The sequence below is a fragment of the Cucurbita pepo genome, chromosome LG09, assembly GCF_002806865.2.
Source record: "Cucurbita pepo subsp. pepo cultivar mu-cu-16 chromosome LG09, ASM280686v2, whole genome shotgun sequence".
Taxonomy (NCBI): domain Eukaryota; kingdom Viridiplantae; phylum Streptophyta; class Magnoliopsida; order Cucurbitales; family Cucurbitaceae; genus Cucurbita; species Cucurbita pepo.
In genome coordinates, this window is record NC_036646.1 from 2378788 (window position 1) to 2397445 (window position 18658).

At 37.7% G+C, this 18658-nt stretch overlaps 3 protein-coding genes and 1 non-coding gene across 6 annotated transcripts; 2 read left to right on the plus strand and 2 right to left on the minus strand.

Moving 5' to 3' along the window:
• The first annotated feature begins 1396 nt into the window (after nucleotides 1–1396).
• Nucleotides 1397–5059, plus strand: LOC111802394. The gene is made up of 5 exons (XM_023686740.1): nucleotides 1397–2074; nucleotides 2313–2434; nucleotides 2524–2564; nucleotides 2659–2757; nucleotides 4568–5059. The coding sequence occupies exons 1-5, from the start codon at nucleotides 1576–1578 to the stop codon at nucleotides 4731–4733; spliced, it is 927 nt and encodes a 308-aa protein (XP_023542508.1). The 5' UTR covers nucleotides 1397–1575; the 3' UTR covers nucleotides 4734–5059.
• A 1094-nt stretch (nucleotides 5060–6153) lies between these two features.
• Nucleotides 6154–11079, plus strand: LOC111801510 (mRNA cap guanine-N7 methyltransferase 2). Its single transcript, XM_023685525.1, has 11 exons — nucleotides 6154–6345; nucleotides 6435–6513; nucleotides 6616–6710; nucleotides 8018–8089; nucleotides 8205–8314; nucleotides 9407–9529; nucleotides 9620–9712; nucleotides 9829–9897; nucleotides 10011–10099; nucleotides 10195–10292; nucleotides 10754–11079. Exons 1-11 carry the CDS (start codon nucleotides 6244–6246, stop codon nucleotides 11006–11008), a joined length of 1185 nt encoding a protein of 394 aa, XP_023541293.1. The 5' UTR covers nucleotides 6154–6243; the 3' UTR covers nucleotides 11009–11079.
• A 363-nt stretch (nucleotides 11080–11442) lies between these two features.
• Nucleotides 11443–11515, minus strand: TRNAR-UCU. The gene has a single exon. It is a non-coding gene; the product is annotated as a tRNA-Arg (tRNA).
• Nucleotides 11516–12218: 703 nt separating this feature from the next.
• LOC111802361 (3-phosphoinositide-dependent protein kinase 2-like) lies at nucleotides 12219–18545 on the minus strand. 3 transcript variants are annotated; one of them, XM_023686694.1, is made up of 12 exons: nucleotides 18280–18545; nucleotides 16940–17120; nucleotides 16753–16805; nucleotides 15341–15442; nucleotides 15157–15265; nucleotides 14988–15066; nucleotides 14701–14866; nucleotides 14430–14564; nucleotides 14187–14353; nucleotides 13885–14107; nucleotides 12476–12606; nucleotides 12219–12414 (listed from the first exon to the last, which is right to left on the minus strand). In XM_023686694.1, exons 1-11 carry the CDS (start codon nucleotides 18457–18459, stop codon nucleotides 12523–12525), a joined length of 1479 nt encoding a protein of 492 aa, XP_023542462.1. In that variant the 5' UTR covers nucleotides 18460–18545; the 3' UTR covers nucleotides 12219–12414; nucleotides 12476–12522. The 3 variants fall into 3 exon arrangements, with proteins under 3 accessions (XP_023542462.1, XP_023542461.1, XP_023542463.1); XM_023686693.1 differs by having other exon boundaries at nucleotides 12219–12606; XM_023686695.1 differs by lacking the exons at nucleotides 12219–12414; nucleotides 12476–12606 and adding an exon at nucleotides 13378–13417.
• Between the last annotated feature and the right edge of the window lie 113 nt (nucleotides 18546–18658).

Below are 18658 nucleotides of genomic sequence, written 5' to 3' on the forward strand. Positions count from 1 at the left end.
ATTTTTAAGTTAAAAATAATAATATTTATTATTATTTTGATATATCTCTTATATATTTATTAAAAAAATATATAAAAGTTATATATTTATTAAATAATTATTTAATTATGCTTCTTGATGTGCTAGAGAAGAATTAAATTGTGTTTCTTTTTTTTTTTGTATCAAAATAAAAATAAATAGAAATGATTATTATTAATAAGTTATTTATTTATTTAAGATAAGGAGTAAATATTGGCTAAATATAAATAGTAATAATGTGTAAGGAGTTATTATTATTTTTTTTTCTCTTAAAAAAAATGTATATTGATTATACATATTTTTCAATAATATCTCTCTGACAATTTATTTGGAAATTATTTAGAAAAATAATATTTTACTTTTTTGGAATAACTTATTTAAGAGTTTTTTTTTTCAGATTTTTATTTATTTGAAATTACTATATATTTTAATTCATAATAAAATAAAATACTATATTTATATGGAAATAATTTTAAAATAAAATTATTTGACAAAAAAAAAGTCATAAATCATTAAAAAAAAATTTATAAATAGTTTTATAGTTAAAAACAATCGAACTGGATACGTTACAATTAGGATCAACTGTTCATATGATTGAACGAGTTAGATATCACTTTTTTAATTTTGATTCGAGGGAACAAAATTGAGGCGTTACCCAATGTAAAAGAATTACGTGGCAAGATTAGATCGAATAAGACCGTACGGAATAAATACTCAACCGCTTTTGAACTCTCAAAACGGTCGTATTCCATATTTGTCCAATTACTTTTTTACCCACAAACTGTACGCAGTGATTGAATTTAGTAAAAGTAATATTTCCGACATACCAAAACTAGCTATCGTCATCTCCATAGATAAGCTATTTATAATTAACCGTTTAACCCAACTAGTATTATTTATTTATAAATTAATTACATATTATTTATAAAAAAAACAGACATGTTTATGCATGCAATTTGAGTGGTCTAGATTTTGACACGTATGAAATTTATTGAAATAAAAAAATATCAAACCAATTTGTTATTTCCACCTCTGAAATTTTGTGGCAATAAAAGAATTTAATAAATATTTTTATTATTTTTTGTTTAATTTTTTAATAATATAAAGAGTTCAATAAAAATAAAATTCTTATATTATATTGTCACATCTTATTCATTTGTTTAGTACGGAATTATTATTATTATTATTATTAATTTTAGGTGGTTAAAATTTTATTATTATTTAAACTACACAAACTATATTTAAAACATAAAACAAAAACCACGCTCTCGAAAAAAAATAATTAAAAAAAAAGGTAAAAAAGAATTAATTTTTTAAGAGACTTTTTTGGATGGTGGGCCTCACTTGACAGTATTTCTATCTCTCTTCCCTAAAATATTTCGCCGTTGCAGATTATCGAAGAAAAATCTGCTCTGAATTTTGTGGGAGAGAGAAAAAAGGAGAGCAGAGAGAGATAGAGAGAGACACCGGCCGCCGAAGCTCTGAATATGGCCGCATAGGGTCAGCGAAGGGAACACCCTGTCAGCGCTGGATTGCCTCGATTGACGCAAGTGACTGATGCTTGGAGTACTTTGTGCTCGTTCGAAGCCTTGGATTCTCGTTTCCCTTTCGAATTTCTTTCACAGCTCGGCCGCTTACCATCACCACCACCAGCAGAACCGGTTACTCGTTCAGAGTCCTATCCAATTCGATCGGCGACAGCGCCACCATTCCAGCGCATGCAAGCTCGCGGTCGGTGGTGCTGCTTCGATATGGCACGCTATATTGCCTTCTGGCGCCGGAGGCACTAGCGATCTCCGTCGTCCGGCGATTCATTGCCATGCGCGCAAAGGGGAGGGCTCTTGGAACGTCGCTTGGGATGCCCGCCCCGCCCGCTGGCTTCATCGTCCCGATTCAGCTTGGCTGCTATTTGGCGTCTGTGACTGTCTTGCGCCGCTCGATTGGGTGGATGCAAATCAAGAGTCTGTATCGATAGAACAGAAGAAGGAAGGGTGTGAATCGAGCGGCAATGAATTTAATCAGGACGATGAGAACTCACCTGATTACAGGGTGACAGGTATTGCGGAAAATTTGCCAATTCATTTCATTGAACGTATTCTATACTCAGTTAATTTCCTTTTGATTTGTGACGATTACAGAAGGAAGTTATCATTTAATGGTATAATCTTAATTCTATGTTTTTTTCAATTCATTTCTTTGATACGAGTTTGATAGAATTGATATAATCGCTCTAGGAATTCCATTCTTGCTTGGCTACTGCTATTGATTGCTCTGCTGGTTGTTGACATGAACAGGCGTGCTAGCGGATGGTAGGTGTCTGTTTAGGGCAATCGCTCATGGAGCTTGCTTGAAGAGTGGGGAAGAAGCACCTGATGATGATCGTCAAACAGAACTCGCTGATGAATTAAGGGCTAAGGTAAGATTGGAATTCATGTACAATCTTCCAATGTGGAAAAGCATGCGTGATATTCAAGATTGTTGAATGTGATTCTTGATTCTTTACAGGTTGTTGATGAGCTTTTAAAGAGGCGGAAGGAAACAGAGTGGTAAGCTCTTCTGATGTTTGTGACACGAATTGAACAATTTGGTTGGATTAAAAAATGGGCTGATTGTGATTGTGATGATTGAAAATGCATTTAGGTATATTGAAGGAGATTTTGATGCATATGTGAAGAGAATTCAGCAACCTTTCGTGTGGGGTGGAGAGCCTGAGCTGGTCATGGCATCTCATGTCCTGAAGTAAGTTTTTGTTTATGTTATCAAAATTCGACTCTTATTAGTTTGCATAAAAATTTCTCCTAAAACAAAGAGGAAGTACGAAACGAAGTGGGAAAAAATTATTTAACGTGACGGTTTTATTGTGGCTGCTACCCTCTAAATCGTTGGATGTGTGTGCGGTGAAACCATAATTTTTCGATTCTTGGTCCTATATCCAATGTTACAAAACAGCTAATCACTTTGAATAATGTCTCACAAAGTGGTAACTAAACACTTTGTTCTTCTAATAAGCTGATATGTTACTGACACTAATTTGATGCATTTTGAGTCCCTGTTTTCGTGTGGATGTGAGTAGCTCTTTCTCCCTTTTTTACTTTAAGCTTTCATGTGTCAATAGACAAAACATGTTTGTATTTTTCTGTGAGGGTAGGGGGCTTTGGGCTTTTAGCTGTGAGCTGTGGGCTTCTTGTAGATCCTTAAGAAGGTGATGTTTGGTTTATCGCAGTAATGAGTCGAGTCTAAGACGTCCAAGGTTGAGAACCTTAGGCTTGTATTTGAAGATATTTGGTTTATGGCAATAACAAGTCGAGTCTAAGACATCCAAGGTTGAGAACCTTAGGCTTGTATTTGGCGATGTTTGGTTTATGGCAATAACAAGTCGAGTCTAAGACGTCCAAGGTTGAGAACCTTAGGCTTGTATTTGGCGATGTTTGGTTTACGGCAGTAACAAGTCAAGTCTAAGACATCCAAGATTGAGAACCTTAGGCTTGTATTCAGAGATATCTGGTTTATGGCAGTAACAAGTCGAGTCTAAGAAGTCCAAGGTTGAGAACCTTAGGCTTGTATTTGGAGATGTTTGGTTTATGGAAGTAACAAGTCGAGTCTAAGACGTCCAAGGTTGAGAACCTTAGGCTTGTATTTGGAGATGTTTGGTTTATGGCAGTGACAAGTCGAGTCTAAGACGTCCAAGGTTGAGAACCTTCGGCTTGTATTTGGATTGTGAGTTCTTTATGCTTTGTAAAAGTAAGAGAAAGTGGGTCTCATAAAATGGGGTTTAATTCGAGCTTATATGCGCTTAGGACAAGCATACCAATAACTCGGGATAGGAAAATCACTGCCAGATTATATACTATCCGAAAGGGTGAGATCGGTACAGTTGTTGAAATTAGTACTATTAATCCAAACACTTTTCATAAATCAAGTGTTCCATCCAGGTTTACCTTTAAAGTGGTTAACAGTGCTTTTAATTTTAGGTAATATCTGGCAAAAAGTGCTCCATCCAGGATGGTGGAGAATGTTTTAAAGCAAATTATCCATAAAGCTCCTGAAAAGTGTTTTTGGATGCTTTTCTCAAAAGTGTTTATAAAAAGGCATTTCACTCCAAAGTTGTTCTCAAAAGTCATTCCAAAACTTACTCTTATCTGAATTATTACAAGGATACAAATGTAGATGATGTCATCAATATCGAGATTTCATTTTTTCAAAGTTATCGATGGATATTTCTATAAATAAAATAAAAAAACTATTCATACTAAGTTATAGATCTTGTTCATAGTATTTATATTTATGTTGGGGTTAATCGATGATATCTTTTTATGTTTTATGAGTATTTGTAAACGATATGGAAGATGTCGATTAATCCTCAATGTCCACGTCGAACTCCCCCATTGTTTTCATCCTTGAATGATTGTTATTTTAGCTAGGTACAATGACTTTACCACATTTACATAGATGAAAACCATAGTAATGGGACATTGAATTTCAGTTCAAAGTTCAAGACCCTTTAATTACTAAACTTCATCTCCTTCTGGTAACACTTTGCATCTCGCAGGACACCGATATCAGTATTCATGAGAGGGAGTAGCTCCGATGGTCTGATAAACATAGCCGAGTATGGTCAGGAGTATCAGAAGGGTGAAGAAAGTCCTATCAACGTGCTGTTTCATGGGTACGGTCACTATGACATTCTGGAGACCTCATCAGTCAAAAGTTACTGAAGCTGAGCGTGTAGAAATCGAAAATGGCTTTCAATCTCGAGTCAGACAGACAAGTCGTTCTCATTAGGAGTAGAGAACTTTCTCCAAAAGTTGAATAAACTGCCTTAATTTCAGTAATAATTGGCACCAGCAACCTTATTTCATCCGATTCGCTTGTACAAGTTTTGTAGGTAATTGATTTTCCATTATGCTTTTTGAATTCAAAAAATTGTGTAGACTTCAACTTGGTAATGCAATTCTGGGTGTTCTGGTGCATTGCTTTCCTGAGTTCTGTTGATAAGTTTCCTTTTGAGGATGTAATGGAAGCTGGATTTCTGCCATTTTTGGAGGTATGGTTGCAATCTATTGTGTTATCACTGATGTCTCGACAGAGAATGCTCGTCGGGTTTTCGATATCTCCTTCGAAATTGAGTATCAGAGAACCAAGAAGAACAAAATCTTAGGTTTGGTTTGCATTGTCAAACCATCTATAAACCCAAATTGCTTCTTTTCAGGTGATCGGAAGTTACTGGCAGTGTAGTTTAGCTCTGTTTTTTTTTTTTTTTTTTTTTTTTTTTTTTTTTTTTTTTTNTTATAAGGTCCAATTTTATGCTTTTTTGGAACCTTTTTTCAGCAGTCATTTGTTATCTTAGAACAAAATTTTTGTGAAATATTTATGGTAAAAAATGGTGAGGTTCCACGTAGAAACTTTATCTCTAGTAGATGCGTTTTAATAATCATAAGTTGATGACAATATGTAACTGGCTAAAGTGAATAATATCTTCTACCAGTAGGCTATTACAAATGGTATCATAGCTAGATGCTAGACAGTGTGATAGCAAGGACGTTGGCCTCTAGTGTGTTAGCAAGGGCGTTGGGCTCCAATCAGGGTGGATTGTAAGATCTTAGTGGTTGGAGAGGGTATCGAAACATTCCTGGTGTAGAAATCTCTTTCTAGCATACACATTTTAAAAATCATGAGGCATACACATTTTAAAAATCATGAGACATACACATTTTAAAAATCATGAGGCTTCACAATCAAACATTGGCTGGAGAGGAAAACGAAATATTCAGACCTGTTTTAAGAATCATGAAACTGACAACAATACGAAACATTTTAACCGTCTTTTTCTGTGTCTTTTTATTAGTGTTTTCTTCTTTTTTCTCATCGTTTACGTCTTAAAACTTCTTTGTAAATAGGAACAAAAAAAAAAATGAGCAGTAGAAAGTGTTAGAATAATATCTTTAATTTTTTTAAAAAAATCTAAAAAATTTCCTTAAAATTTGCATTAATTTAAAAATATTTTTGAATTTGTAAAAGTTTCGTTTATACTCTTAAATACTTTTAATTTTAAAAAAAAAACTAAAAAAAAAACCATAAATTTTTTAATTTTTTTTAATAAAAATGTTATCATTTTTAATCTTCTTTAATCAGTCTCGTGGGTGAATTTCGAAACTTGAAAACGGAGGGTAAAAAAAGGCGCGAATCGTCGCTCCGGCTACCAGGAACTGTCAACTCGGAATCATAATGAGTCAACTTGTTCCGTCGAGGACCGAGTCGACTCACCACCGCCTGTACGATTTCGCCAAGGCCGCCCTAATAAAGATCTTCGCGCACCCCTACGTTACGGTTCGTCGTTAAACTCCATCTTCAATTGGCGTATTTGATTTAGGTTGAAAGGAATTTATGCGAGATGTAATTAGGTTTTGTTTATGAAGGTTTGTGATTTGTATTGTGCACGAGGAACGGATGCGGAGAAGTGGGACGAAGCTCAATTCAGTCACTATATTGGAATTGGTATCTAGGTTTTTTCTGAGATTCTTGCTTCTTTTCATCAGAAGAAGTTGCTTTGTTGTATTTTTGTTGTATTGTTCTTTTGATGGAATTGCTATTCTTTAGATGGATCCACTTCTGGAATCGGCCAAATGCGGGAGGCATGGGAGAGCCAGAGGAAGGCTTACACTGCTGAATTCTTTGAAGTTGATCCTTGCGTGGTGAGTTTTTTGCTCCTAATTCTTTATCTTCCTTTTCAAATCCAAGAAATATCAATTTATTGAGAGCAATAACAACTGAGCGAGGATTTCCATGAAACTACAAAGCTCTATGCAAGTTGAAAGTACTCTTATCAGTAACCATTCACTAAATTAAGGATAAAACATAACTGTATGATGCGATCATTGTTTCCTTCCTCTACTAGTTCTGGAGGCAAGCGATATATCTGACCTTTTAAGGATTTTATTGTAAATTTGGATCAAACAGACTGTTCTTTAAGTGTTTTTGGTCACAGAATTCATTAGTATTGGGAGGAAATCTGTCCGGGAAACGCCCAAGTGAAATATTATCGTCTTTGAAATTTTCCTTCATGATAAATGCTACTTCCTTGAAAGATTTTCGAAGTCGCTCTATAGTAGCGAACATGATTGGTACAACAAATAGATTCTTAAGATAGACAAGTACTAAGACGTTTGAAATTCATGCCATGTAGTTTTATTCTTAATACTTATGCAACATTGTTTTGATGGCATGGAATATTTGATCAATGCTTACTAAGAACCAAATTAGGCTGCATTTATTTGATTAATTGTTTTCACGAACAGTTCTCCGAAATTCCTTCACAAACTTGATGAATCGAATTAAAGAGACTTCCCTAATCAGCTTGTTGAGTATAAGGGGCTGGCCAAAAAATGAATTGAATCATTCTATAAGTGCTCAAAATTTCAGCATCATCAGTTCTACTGCTCTAATATCATTATTGCTCATGCTTATTGGAATAAACAGGGCAAAGAACAATCACAGAATACTAGATTAGCTCATGAAGAGAGCACTGGTTGAACTATATATCTATGTATTTTCTCATTTGAGATTATAGCTTTTGTGATGACAGGACGTAACTTTTAGTGAAAAGTGCATTTGTTTAGAGAAAGAGAAAAAATAAATAACTGAGATATTGCAAAGAAAAACTATGTCCTGCTTTCGAAAATGATGCCTTTGATCCGTATGTCTTTATAATATGAATGTTGAAATCAGAGTTTTACTTGAAAGAATCATGAAGTAGAATGAAAATCTTTTTTTTCCCCCTCTTCTGCTTGCCATCATTTATTAAACTTCGGTAACAAAGAAATGTTCAAGTCCGCACGTCAACGGGACTGGAATTCACTTCACACACCAGCACGTCCATGCATTAGCAACCTGGAACTTCTATATCATTATTTACGTGTCGAACAATTGTCATCGTGATCAAATGCTAATTCATTTGGGCCTCTAGTTATAATGAAAGTGTTGACTTTATCTGTTTCGACAGGAAAATATTGAAACTCAGATGAAAGATAAAGCTGAGACAGCCGATCTAGTCTGCTGCTTGCAGCATCTGCAGGTCCTCTTTTTTTCTTTCTTTTTATTTTTATGGGGATTGATTGTAGGGGAGAGAGTTGATTCTTGTCTTCCATATATTAGATGATGTATACATAATATGAAGGACCTTTTTGTAGATGTGTTTCGAAACCGAGGAGAGAGCGAGGAGACTTTTACATAATGTGTCTTTATTGCTTAAACCTGGGGGTTATTTTTTTGGTATTACCCCAGACTCGTCTACAATATGGTATGAAATCATACTCATTATTTTCATAATTTGGTATTATCTGATGTTTTATTTGTATTAACTATCAATTTTTCTGCCAGCCACCATTTTTTTTTTCTAGCATTGCATATATTGAATGCGTAGTGTTACTTTCTATTTTTTTGCATTCTCATTTTATATTTTTAGTAGATAATTTATAATTTGCCAATAAGAAGTGTCGTGTGTTGGATGATGAAAGTCCCATATCGGCTAATTTAGGGAATGATCATGGGTTTATAATCAAGGAATACTCTCTTCATTGGCATGAGGCCTTTTGGGGAAGCCCAAAGCAAAGCCATGAGAGCTTATGCTCAAAGTGGACAATATCATACTACTGTGGAGAGTCGTGTTCAGCTAACATGGTATCAGAGCCATCAATAGATTGGTAAATCCTCAAATGTCGAACAAAGGACTCCAAAAGAAAAAGGAGTCAAGCCTCCTCGAATGCAGTAAAAAATAACTAAGACTCCAAAGGAGTCGAGCCTCGAATAAAGGGAGATGTACTTTGTTTGAGGGGAGGTATTGGATGATGAAAGTTCCACATCGGCTAATTTAAGGAATGATCATGGGTTTATAATAAAGGAATACTCTCTCCATTGGCATGAGGCCTTTTGGGGAAGCCCAAAGCAAAGACATGAGAGTTTATGCTCAAAGTGGACAATATCATACCATTGTGGAGAGTCGTGTTCAGCTAACATCGTGAAGTTTTTCGAATTGAATTACATAATTCTCTTCAATGACCTAACCTATCATTTAAAGATCATTGATTCTTCATGACAAACTCCACCGCAGTGTTAAATGGGACCAGCTACCATATAGCAGGACTAGAAAATTTACATGTTCATGAAATGTGATTACCAGTCTGTGTGTTATATCCTTTGGCTTGTCCTAAGCATGTGCTCGGTGTAAACGTTCGTTATTTTTTAAGATATTTGTTAGAACTTTTATTTTTTGTTCTTGAATTCTGGGTTTCTTTTCTTTCCATACTAACAGAGTAATGTCCCACGCCACATTATTGCTATGAAAAATAGAGAAAAAAAAGTTCTGAAATATTAGATTGTTGTACTCTTAAAGGGCCAAGTATCAGAAGAATGTCGAAGCATACCACAATAGGAGTGCTAGCATGAAGCCTAATATTGTACCCAATTGCATTAGATCTGAAAGCTACATGATCACCTTTGAAGTTGAGGAAGAGAAGTATGTCTAATTTGATTTCTTTAGAACATTTCTTAATCTCTTGGTTTTTATCCATCTATGGTAACTGAAGTTATTGAGTATTATTTCCAGGTTCCCATTGTTTGGGAAGAAATATCAGCTGAAATTCGCGAACGACCCGTCTGCCGAGACGCATTGTTTAGTCCATTTTCCAAGCTTTATCAGGTCCAATTCTTCATTGTTTCTGTTATAAAACCAGAATTTCTTCACATACATGAATATAATTTACCATCTCAAATATCTGACTGAATTTATCGAAACTGTGGCTATGTCTCACTCAGGTTGGCTCGAGAAGCAGGTCTCGAGTATATCGAGATTCAAAACTTGACCGAATTCTACGACGATCACAGGTTTTTGCATTTTACTTTCAACTCCCAGTTTTCTCTAACTGATGTAAAGATCACCAACTTGTGTTCTTTCGAGCCGAGGCTGATTATGTTTTTATTTTGATTGCCGCAAAAAGAGCACAATTTGCAGGAATGCTCATGAATTGTGGTCCAAACCTTCTGGATCCCAGGGGGAGACTTCTTCCTCGATCATATGATGTGCTAGGTAATAAATGAAATATTTACTTTCCCCCAAGGTTTATCAATCATTTTAGCTATAGCATTTTATTAAATATGTTTTTATGGAACTTCCCTTAACAGGTCTGTATACAACATTCATATTTCAGAAGCCAGATCCAACCATCACTCCACCAATCATGACCCCATTATTGCTTGAAACAAGTTATGATCACGAAGAGGCAAGTCTTCAGAAAAATCTCATGATTTTAGTTTTTTTTTTTTTTTTTGCTCTTCCTTAATCAAACTGCTATAAACAAAAACCATCTCAACTGAAGCCTGCTCATGCATCTAATTGAGAAACAAAGATATGTAGATAGTGACAATTCATTGAAATCTCCATCTCTTCCCTTCTACTGCCATTGGAACATGTCTCGAGCTCTCCGTTTTCGACATCCAGTCCCGAAAATGATGATGGTTTCAATGACAGTTAAATCTTGAGAGTTGCAATGAAAACTTGAGACAGAATGTTGATAGTATTCGTTGATTATAACTTTATTGCTTAAGTAATACAAATTGGTATCGAGTAAAATCGATATATAACATAAAATGGGTTGAAAAATGGGTATGTAAACTTTTTATTTTTTATTTTTTTATTGTTTTTTTTCATTACCTGGTTTTGTTACTTGGGTTGGCTTTGTAGAGGGAGTGGCAGGGGAGTGGCTGGCGAGATGAAGAAAGGAGTGTACAGGCAGAACATGTTCCTGGTCCGGTTCCAGTTCCAGCTCCTGCTCCGGTTCCGGTTCCGGTTCCGGTTCCAGTTCCAGTTTCAGTTGCGGTACCTGTCCCGGTTCCGGTTGTGATGCCCATTCCGGTCTCCGGGCTAGGCAAGATTAGTGAACAGAAGGGCATTTTGGGTCCTGGCCCTGCAGATTTACGTTTTCCTGAAGCTCTTTAGTTTGCTTTTTTTATTTATTATTATTTTAAATATTGAATGATGAAAAACAATTATTATTTTGAACTCTAATCGTAATTAACCCTTAATTTTTATTTATAGGATTAATCTAATTTACAAAAATGTTGGTTTCTTTTTTAAGTTAAAAAAACAGAAGTGGAATAAAAAATAATAAATTGGTCTTGAACTTTATGGTTTCTAAAAATTAATAAATATATAAAAATAAAAAATAATCAAACACGCCTGAGGTATCCGCTTATAAATAATAAATAAAAAAGAAAAGAAACACGTTTAATAAAATAAATTAACGTCATTAGTGCGTAAGATGGCCGATGGTACACTAAAAAGATATATAAAATGTATTAGATTAATAAAAGTAACATCACGCCCAGTGGGACTCGAACCCACAAAATGTATTAGATTAATAAAAGTAACATCACGCCCAGTGGGACTCGAACCCACAATCGCCTGATTAGAAGTCAGACGCCTTATCCATTAGGCCATGGGCGCCTTGGTTAAAAGCATAAAAGTAAATAAAAATAAACTATGATATTTAGTTCATTATATAATAGGAATTTAAAAAATTTACAAGAACCCAACCCAATCATTTAGAATTTAACCTTAAACTCATTATCATAAATTATAACTTAATTTTATTAATGGAGAGTCACATATTTTAAACTGTAAATTCGGTATAATTTTATAAAATTTCTCACCATTAATAAAATTAAGTTCGTATAAAGAAAGTTAAATTTAGTCCCTATAATTTTAAAGGTTAGAATCAGTCCTCAAATAATTTTTACTTCTCCCTACCGATATCACCAATTTCAATTTCAATTTCAATTTCCTTGCTCCCGCTCGAGCATATGTCGCTTGGCCATAAGCGACGCAAGAACGAATAGGCTTAACTCGCAGTGAATCGAGACCAGAGGCTCGAGCATACGTCTGGCCATAAGCGACGCAAGAACGAATAGGCTTAACTCACTTGCTACTGAGAAGTGAGTGACGCAAATTATGAAAGTCAGGAGGTATTTCTGAAGTTCTATCTCAAGTTCTATCAAACCAAAATGATGAAATTCTAATATTTAAAAGTACAAAGACTAAATTCTAAATTTTTCGAGATCCTTGAAATAAGGAAATATTTAATTAAAAAAATTAAAACATATTAGAAAATAAACACATCCCATATGAGAGTAAAAAAAGGAAAGAAATGTGAAGAGAAAACAAGGAATCATTCAGTAAATTTCATTGATGACTGGTAAGATACAAGTATTAATCAGGATTCAATGATATAATAATTAATAATAATATCACTCTTTCTTCTTCTTCTTCTTCTCCTTCTTCTTCCTTCCAGCTTTCTTCTCTTGGGGTTGAGGCGGAGGGGCGGATTAGCTCATCATTTCTTCTAACTATAATAACTTCCATTAAATCAATGAACCAAGAACAATTTAAGTTATTAATCAACCTCACTTTTCCTTTTCCTCTTCCAAAGAATGTGTCACCGTTACACGCACGATTCACCGATTCTGAAGCCCCTCGATCGCCTTCTTCCATTGCCATGCTCGTTGTTTCGCGTCCTCGAACGAGGCAATCTTTTTCGGCTGAAGAATCGACTTTGTATTAGAATAGTTGAGAAAAAATGATAGCTATTTTGTGCAAAAGTGTAACGGCTCAAGCCTACCGCTAGTAGATATTGTCCGTTTTGGCCTGTTACGTGTCACCGTTAATGTCACGGTTTTGAAACATGTGTGCTAGGGAGAGGTTTCCACACCCTTTATAAGGTATGCTTCGTTACCCTTTCCAACCACTGTGAGATCTCACAATCCACCCCCCTTGGGAACCCAGCGTCCTCGCTGGCACACCGCCTGGAAACTAGCTTTCATAGCCCATTGCTAACAGATATTGTCCGTTTTGGCCCATTACGTATCGCTGTTAACATCACAGTTTTAAAACACGAGTGCTAGTGAGAGGTTTCCACACCTTTATAAGGAATGCTTCGTTACCCTCTCCAACCACTGTGAGACCTCACAATCCACACCCCTTGGGAGCCCAGTGTCCTCGCTGGCACACTGCCCGAAACCTAACTCTGATCCCATTTGTAACAGCCAAGTCCACCGCTAGCAGATATTGTCTGCTTTGGCCCGTTAGTTGCCGTCAGCCTCACAGTTTTGAAAAGCGTCTGCTAGGGAGATGTTTCCACACCCTTATAAGAAATGTTTCGTTCCCCTCTCCAACCACTGAGAAACCTCACAATCCACCCCCCTTAGGAGCCCAGCGTCCTCGCTGACACACCACCCAGAAACTAGCTTTGATATCATTTATAACAACCCAAGCCCATTGCTAACAGATATAGCTCTGATACCATTTAGTAACAGCCAAGCCCACCCGCTAGCAGATATTGTCTACTTTGACCTGTTACGTGTCAACGTCAGCCTCACAGTTTTAAAACGCATGTGCTAGAGAGAGGTTTCCACACCCTTATAAGAAATGCTTTGTTCCCCTCTCCAACTAATGTAAGACCTCACAATCCATCTCCCTTGGGAACTCAGCGTCCTCGCTGGCACACTACCCAAAACCTAGCTCTGATACCATTTGTAACAGTCAAGCCCACCGCTAGCAGATATTGTCCGCTTTGACCCGTTACATATCACCGTCAGCCTCACGATTTCAAAATGTGTATGCTAGGAAGAGGTTTCCACACTCTTATAAGAAATGCTTCGTTCCCCTCTCCAACCGAACGTGGGACCTCGCAGAAAGTAAGCTTCTTTACTAACAATATCTTTACGAAAAATTTACGTTTTTTAAGATTCGGGTAAGATTTCGAAGTCATTTTTCTTAAAGAAACATAGAAAAAGAAGCAAATAGTTCATATGGCTTACCGTACAAATCTTGAAATGTGAAGGGCTAATCACTTGAATGTTGAGGTCATTAGGATTGTCAGACCAAATGATATTCCCCTTAACAATGAGCTTTGAAGGATCAACATAAATCAACTTTGGTTTGTTTGTGAGGATAAGCTGAACCTTTTTGCTTGTGATTTTCTGAATCTTTTTCACCATTGATATCATAAGAACAGATTCTCCAGGTTCAAGAAATTGTTGCCTGATAACACGAAAACCGACATTCAGTTTTTTTCGAGAACGAAATCGTCATTATAATCACTTCGAATCCAAACAAATACCATTTCGAATCGAAGGAGTCTATCGATGCAATCCGAGCAATATGATTCGATCCTTCGGAAGTCGATGCAGAACCAGCATTCCCGTCGTTTTGTCTCGGTGCACCGTCTCCGATATGCGAAGGATTCCAAGAGGACTCGGAGCTGTCGTCGTTCTCGTTCGAGCGAGACTACATAAACGAAAGCAACATAATGTATTTGGCAAGAACACATTGAAAACAAGGCACTTTTGGTAGCAAACAATACCACTGCTTCTAAAGCAAGTTTGGGAGGAGTTTGTGTTCTTATGTTCTTCCAATCAACCCCCTCAAAGAAGGGATGACTCTTAAGAGAAGCATAGCCCTCAGCTCCGGCACCCGGTCTCTTAACGGGATCTAAATCCTGAAGTAGATTAAAAGCCGAGTATCGAGTTAAGGCCGAGCTCGAACGTCGAACATATGGTAAACATTTTATCACATAATCAAAAGATTTTAGTGCATCATTATGAGCAAAATTCATCGTTCAATTGCATACGTACCAATAGGTGGTCGATGAGATCCCGGGCTTGCTCGGAAAAATAACTGGGGAATTTTATATCTCGAGCTACAATTTTTTGAAAAATAAGCCACTCACTTGCATCCTTAAAAGGAGAAGTCCCTGAAAGCATTTGGTACACGGTGCACCCGAGCGCCCAAAGGTCGTTTCTGTTTTCGAAACGAAAAGGGAGATTATCTTACACGAAAAATGGACCAATGAGTTACGGACACGAACACGAATACCCGACATAATATCATTATGAACGTGTAAGTTGGAGGAACGCGTTACCCGAAAGTTGCAGGGGAGGAATTAAGAACTTCTGGAGGAACATATGCAGCAGTGCCCACAAATGTACAAGCTTTGTCATCTACATGTAAAAATTGGTGCAAACCATGTCAAAAAAAACGCTCGAAGGAGGTTCATATACACGTCTTCGGTGACATGAACCGAAACAAACCCGATGCTGCATTCGGAAGCACGGTAATTCGACTGTCGACCATAGGCTTTACGCTACCGAAATCAGCTATTTTGATATGTCCGTCAGTAGTAAGCAGCAAGTTCTCAGGCTGCCAAAAGAAATGTTAGTTATGTTTGATCTACCACAGTCCACAATCATAGAGCTGATATAAGAGATGAGAAACCTTGATATCTCGGTGTATCAATCCCATGTTGTGTATGTATTCAAGAGCGTCGATGACTTCTGCGGCGTAAAATCGAGCTTCCTCCTCCGATAGACGACCTTTCTGTTGATAAAATACTCGAGCTTAGAATGAAAAACATTAATTTGCCTAAAAGCCCCTACATTTGCCGAAAATTCAATATCACACCCATCCGATACTGTAACAGTCCAAGTCCACCGCTAGCAGATATTGTCCTCTTTGGGTTTCCCCTCAAGGTTTATAAAACACGTATGCTAGGGAGAGGTTTCCATTCTCCAACTGACGTGGGATCTCACAATCGACCCTCCTTGGAGGCCCAACGTCCTCGCTGGCACACCACCCGGTGTATGATTCTTATATCATTTGTAACAGCCGAAGCACACTGCTAGCACATATTGTCCTCTTTGTGCTTTCCCTTTTGGGCTCCCCCTCGAGGTTTTAAAACGCGTCTACTAGGGAGAGGTTTCCACACCCTTATAAGAAATGTTTCGTTCCTCTCTCCAACCGATGTGGGATCTCACAATCCACCCCCTTTGGAAGCCCAGCGTCCTCGCTGGTGCACTGCTCAATGTATAGCTCTGATACCATTTGTAACAACCCAAGCCCACCGCTAGCAAATATTTTCCTCTTTTGAACTTTCTCTTTTAGGCTTCCCCTCAAGGTTTTAAAACGTGTCTACTAGGGAGAGGTTTCCACACCCTTATAAGGAATGTTTCGTTCCTCTCTCCAACCGATGTGGGATCTCACAATCCACCCCCTTTGGAAGCCCAGCGTCCTCGCTGGTGCACTGCTCAATGTATAGCTCTGATACCATTTGTAACAACCCAAGCCCACCGCTAGCAAATATTTTCCTCTTTTGAACTTTCTCTTTTAGGCTTCCCCTCAAGGTTTTAAAACGTGTCTACTAGGGAGAGGTTTCCACACCCTTATAAGGAATGTTTCGTTCCTCTCTCCAACCGATGTGGGATCTCACAATCCACCCCCTTGGGGGCAGTGCGCTCGTTAGCACACCGCCCAGTATATGGCTTTGATATCATTTGTGACAGCCCAAGCCCACCATTAGTAGATATTGTCCTCCTGGGCTTTCCCTTTTGAGCTTCCCCTCAAGGTTTTAAAACGTGTCTACTAGGGAGAGGTTTCCACACCTTTATAAGAAATGTTTCGAACCCCTCTCCAACCAATATGGGATCTCACATATACCCGAACAACCAATTAAACATGCTAATAACCTTTCACCAAAAACATATGCATATAGATTCATCAAACAATCCAATTAACTCGACTTCAACGTTCAAGCACACGACACAATAGATAGCAACAAGGATTCATAAACTTACACGAGCGATCACCCGACACAAAAACACGTGTTCTAAAGCTCTTTCAAATCAACTTACCCTATTTATCTGATCAAAAAGCTCTCCACCTTCACACGACTCCAATGCCATGTCTTGATATCAAAACCAAGAAACGAGTATCAGTAAGAAAACGACACAGATAACAAAAAAGCGAGGAGATGAATACGAGCAGGTCGACTCTTGACCGAGCAGACGATAAAAAAAGATGAGCATAAGAAATACGTACACAAAGAAAAAGTATCCTGAAAGGTAAAAAATAGCCTGACAACACCAGGATGGTCCAATTGATCAAGTACAATCCTTTCCAACTTCACATAAGCAGTTTTATTTTCCTTTGTAATGAATTTCTTGTCCATTATCTTCAATGCATACACAATTCCTGTGTCCTTCTTCTTCGCCCTCACAACCTGATGAAAAGAAAAAAGATTTAAAAGGCCATTTATAAAGTAATAATATGCCTAAATATACCAAATGGTCCTTCATCTTTTCCGTAATTTCAATTTAGTCCTTAATCTTTTAAAATTTTCCCGTTCAGCACAAGGAATCGAGCTCCGTTTATGTAATGGCCCAAGCCTACCGCTAGCAGATATTGTCCTCTTTGAGCTTCCCCTCAAGATTTTTAAAATGCGTCTATTAGGGAGAGGTTTCCATACCCTTATAAAGGGTGCTTCGTTCTCCTTTCCAACCGATGTGGGATCTCACAATCCACCCCTCTTCGGGACCAGTGTCCTCACTAGCACTCGCTCCGTTCTCTAATCGATGTGGGACCCCACCAAATCCACCCCCTTCAGGACGCGACGTTGGCACATCGTCTCTCATGTCCAACCCCCTTTGGGTCTCAGCCTCCTCCCTAACACATCACCCGATGTCTGGCTCTAATACCATTTGTAACGGCCCAAGCCCACTGCTAGCAGATATTGTCCTCTTTGGATTTTCCCTTTCGGGTTTCCCCTCAAGATTTTTAAAATGCATCTACTAGGGAGAGGTTTCCATACCCTTAGAAAGGGTGTTTCGTTCTCCTTTCCAACCGATGTGGGATCTCACAATCCACCCCTCTTCGGGGCCAGTGTCCTCACTAGCCCTCGTTCCTTTCTCCAATCGATGTGGGATCCCACCAAATCCACCTCCTGCAAGACCCGGCGTTGGCACATCCCCTCTCATGTCCAACTCCCTTCAGGTCTCAGCCTCCTCCCTAACACATCGTCCGATGTTTGGCACAGCCACCGCTAGCAGATATTGTCCTCTTTGGGCTTTCCCTTCCAAGTTTTTTAAACGCGTATCACACCCTTATAAACGGTGTTTCGTTCTCCTCCCCATCCAACGTGGGATCTCACAATCGAGCTCCGTTTATACGAATTTCAACGGATTTTACTTCATTTCTAACCCCATTTTTTGCCAAATTAGTTCAATTTTAGAGCAAAAACACACAGCTACTCCGACTACAATAATCTCCATCCATGTACAAATCAAAACAGATTCAACACAGATTATCCAGAAACAGAACAAAAACAACACAACAATTCAATTCAAAAACAAATTAAACAATAAATTTAGCAACAAAATTACCTTGGAATATGAACCAACGCCATAAATCTTCCCCAATTCAAAATCCTGTATAGTAAAATTCTCCTGAGGAGCACGAAACGCAAAGCTATTGGATCTCTGAACATTGCCGCCGCCATTAGAAGCGTTCCCCTGATTCTGAATCATCAACTTAGCATCAAAATCCTTCTCCATTGCCAACATCTCTTATCTTCAAAGAACCCCCTCCCTCTCCTTTTCCTTTCCTACATTAATAATCACCCACTTTCTCTCTCTAGACTCCCCTCCCCCCCCCCCNTCTCTCTCTAGAAAACCCTCTGTTCTTGGGCACAGAGCCACCACCCAATACAGTCAACACAAACAACAAGAACAAATGAACAAATGAACAAAAAAACAAAAAAAA

Excerpts from the sequence above, each read along its gene's own strand:
- LOC111802394 (XM_023686740.1), top strand. The coding sequence starts at position 1,576 with ATGCTTGGAGTACTTTGTGCTCGTTCGAAGCCTTGGATTCTCGTTTCC. Across the intron at positions 2,565-2,658 it reads AGGCGGAAGGAAACAGAGTG|GTATATTGAAGGAGATTTTG; the intron begins GTAAGCTCTTCT and ends AAATGCATTTAG. Across the intron at positions 2,758-4,567 it reads ATGGCATCTCATGTCCTGAA|GACACCGATATCAGTATTCA; the intron begins GTAAGTTTTTGT and ends TGCATCTCGCAG.
- LOC111801510 (XM_023685525.1), top strand. The coding sequence starts at position 6,244 with ATGAGTCAACTTGTTCCGTCGAGGACCGAGTCGACTCACCACCGCCTG. Across the intron at positions 6,346-6,434 it reads TCGCGCACCCCTACGTTACG|GTTTGTGATTTGTATTGTGC; the intron begins GTTCGTCGTTAA and ends TTGTTTATGAAG. Across the intron at positions 6,711-8,017 it reads TTGAAGTTGATCCTTGCGTG|GAAAATATTGAAACTCAGAT; the intron begins GTGAGTTTTTTG and ends CTGTTTCGACAG.
- LOC111802361 (XM_023686694.1), bottom strand. The coding sequence starts at position 18,459 with ATGTTGGCAATGGAGAAGGATTTTGATGCTAAGTTGATGATTCAGAAT. Across the intron at positions 17,121-18,279 it reads GCGTTGGTTCATATTCCAAG|GTTGTGAGGGCGAAGAAGAA; the intron begins GTAATTTTGTTG and ends TCTTTTCATCAG. Across the intron at positions 15,443-16,752 it reads TTTTTGATCAGATAAATAGG|AAAGGTCGTCTATCGGAGGA; the intron begins GTAAGTTGATTT and ends TTTTATCAACAG.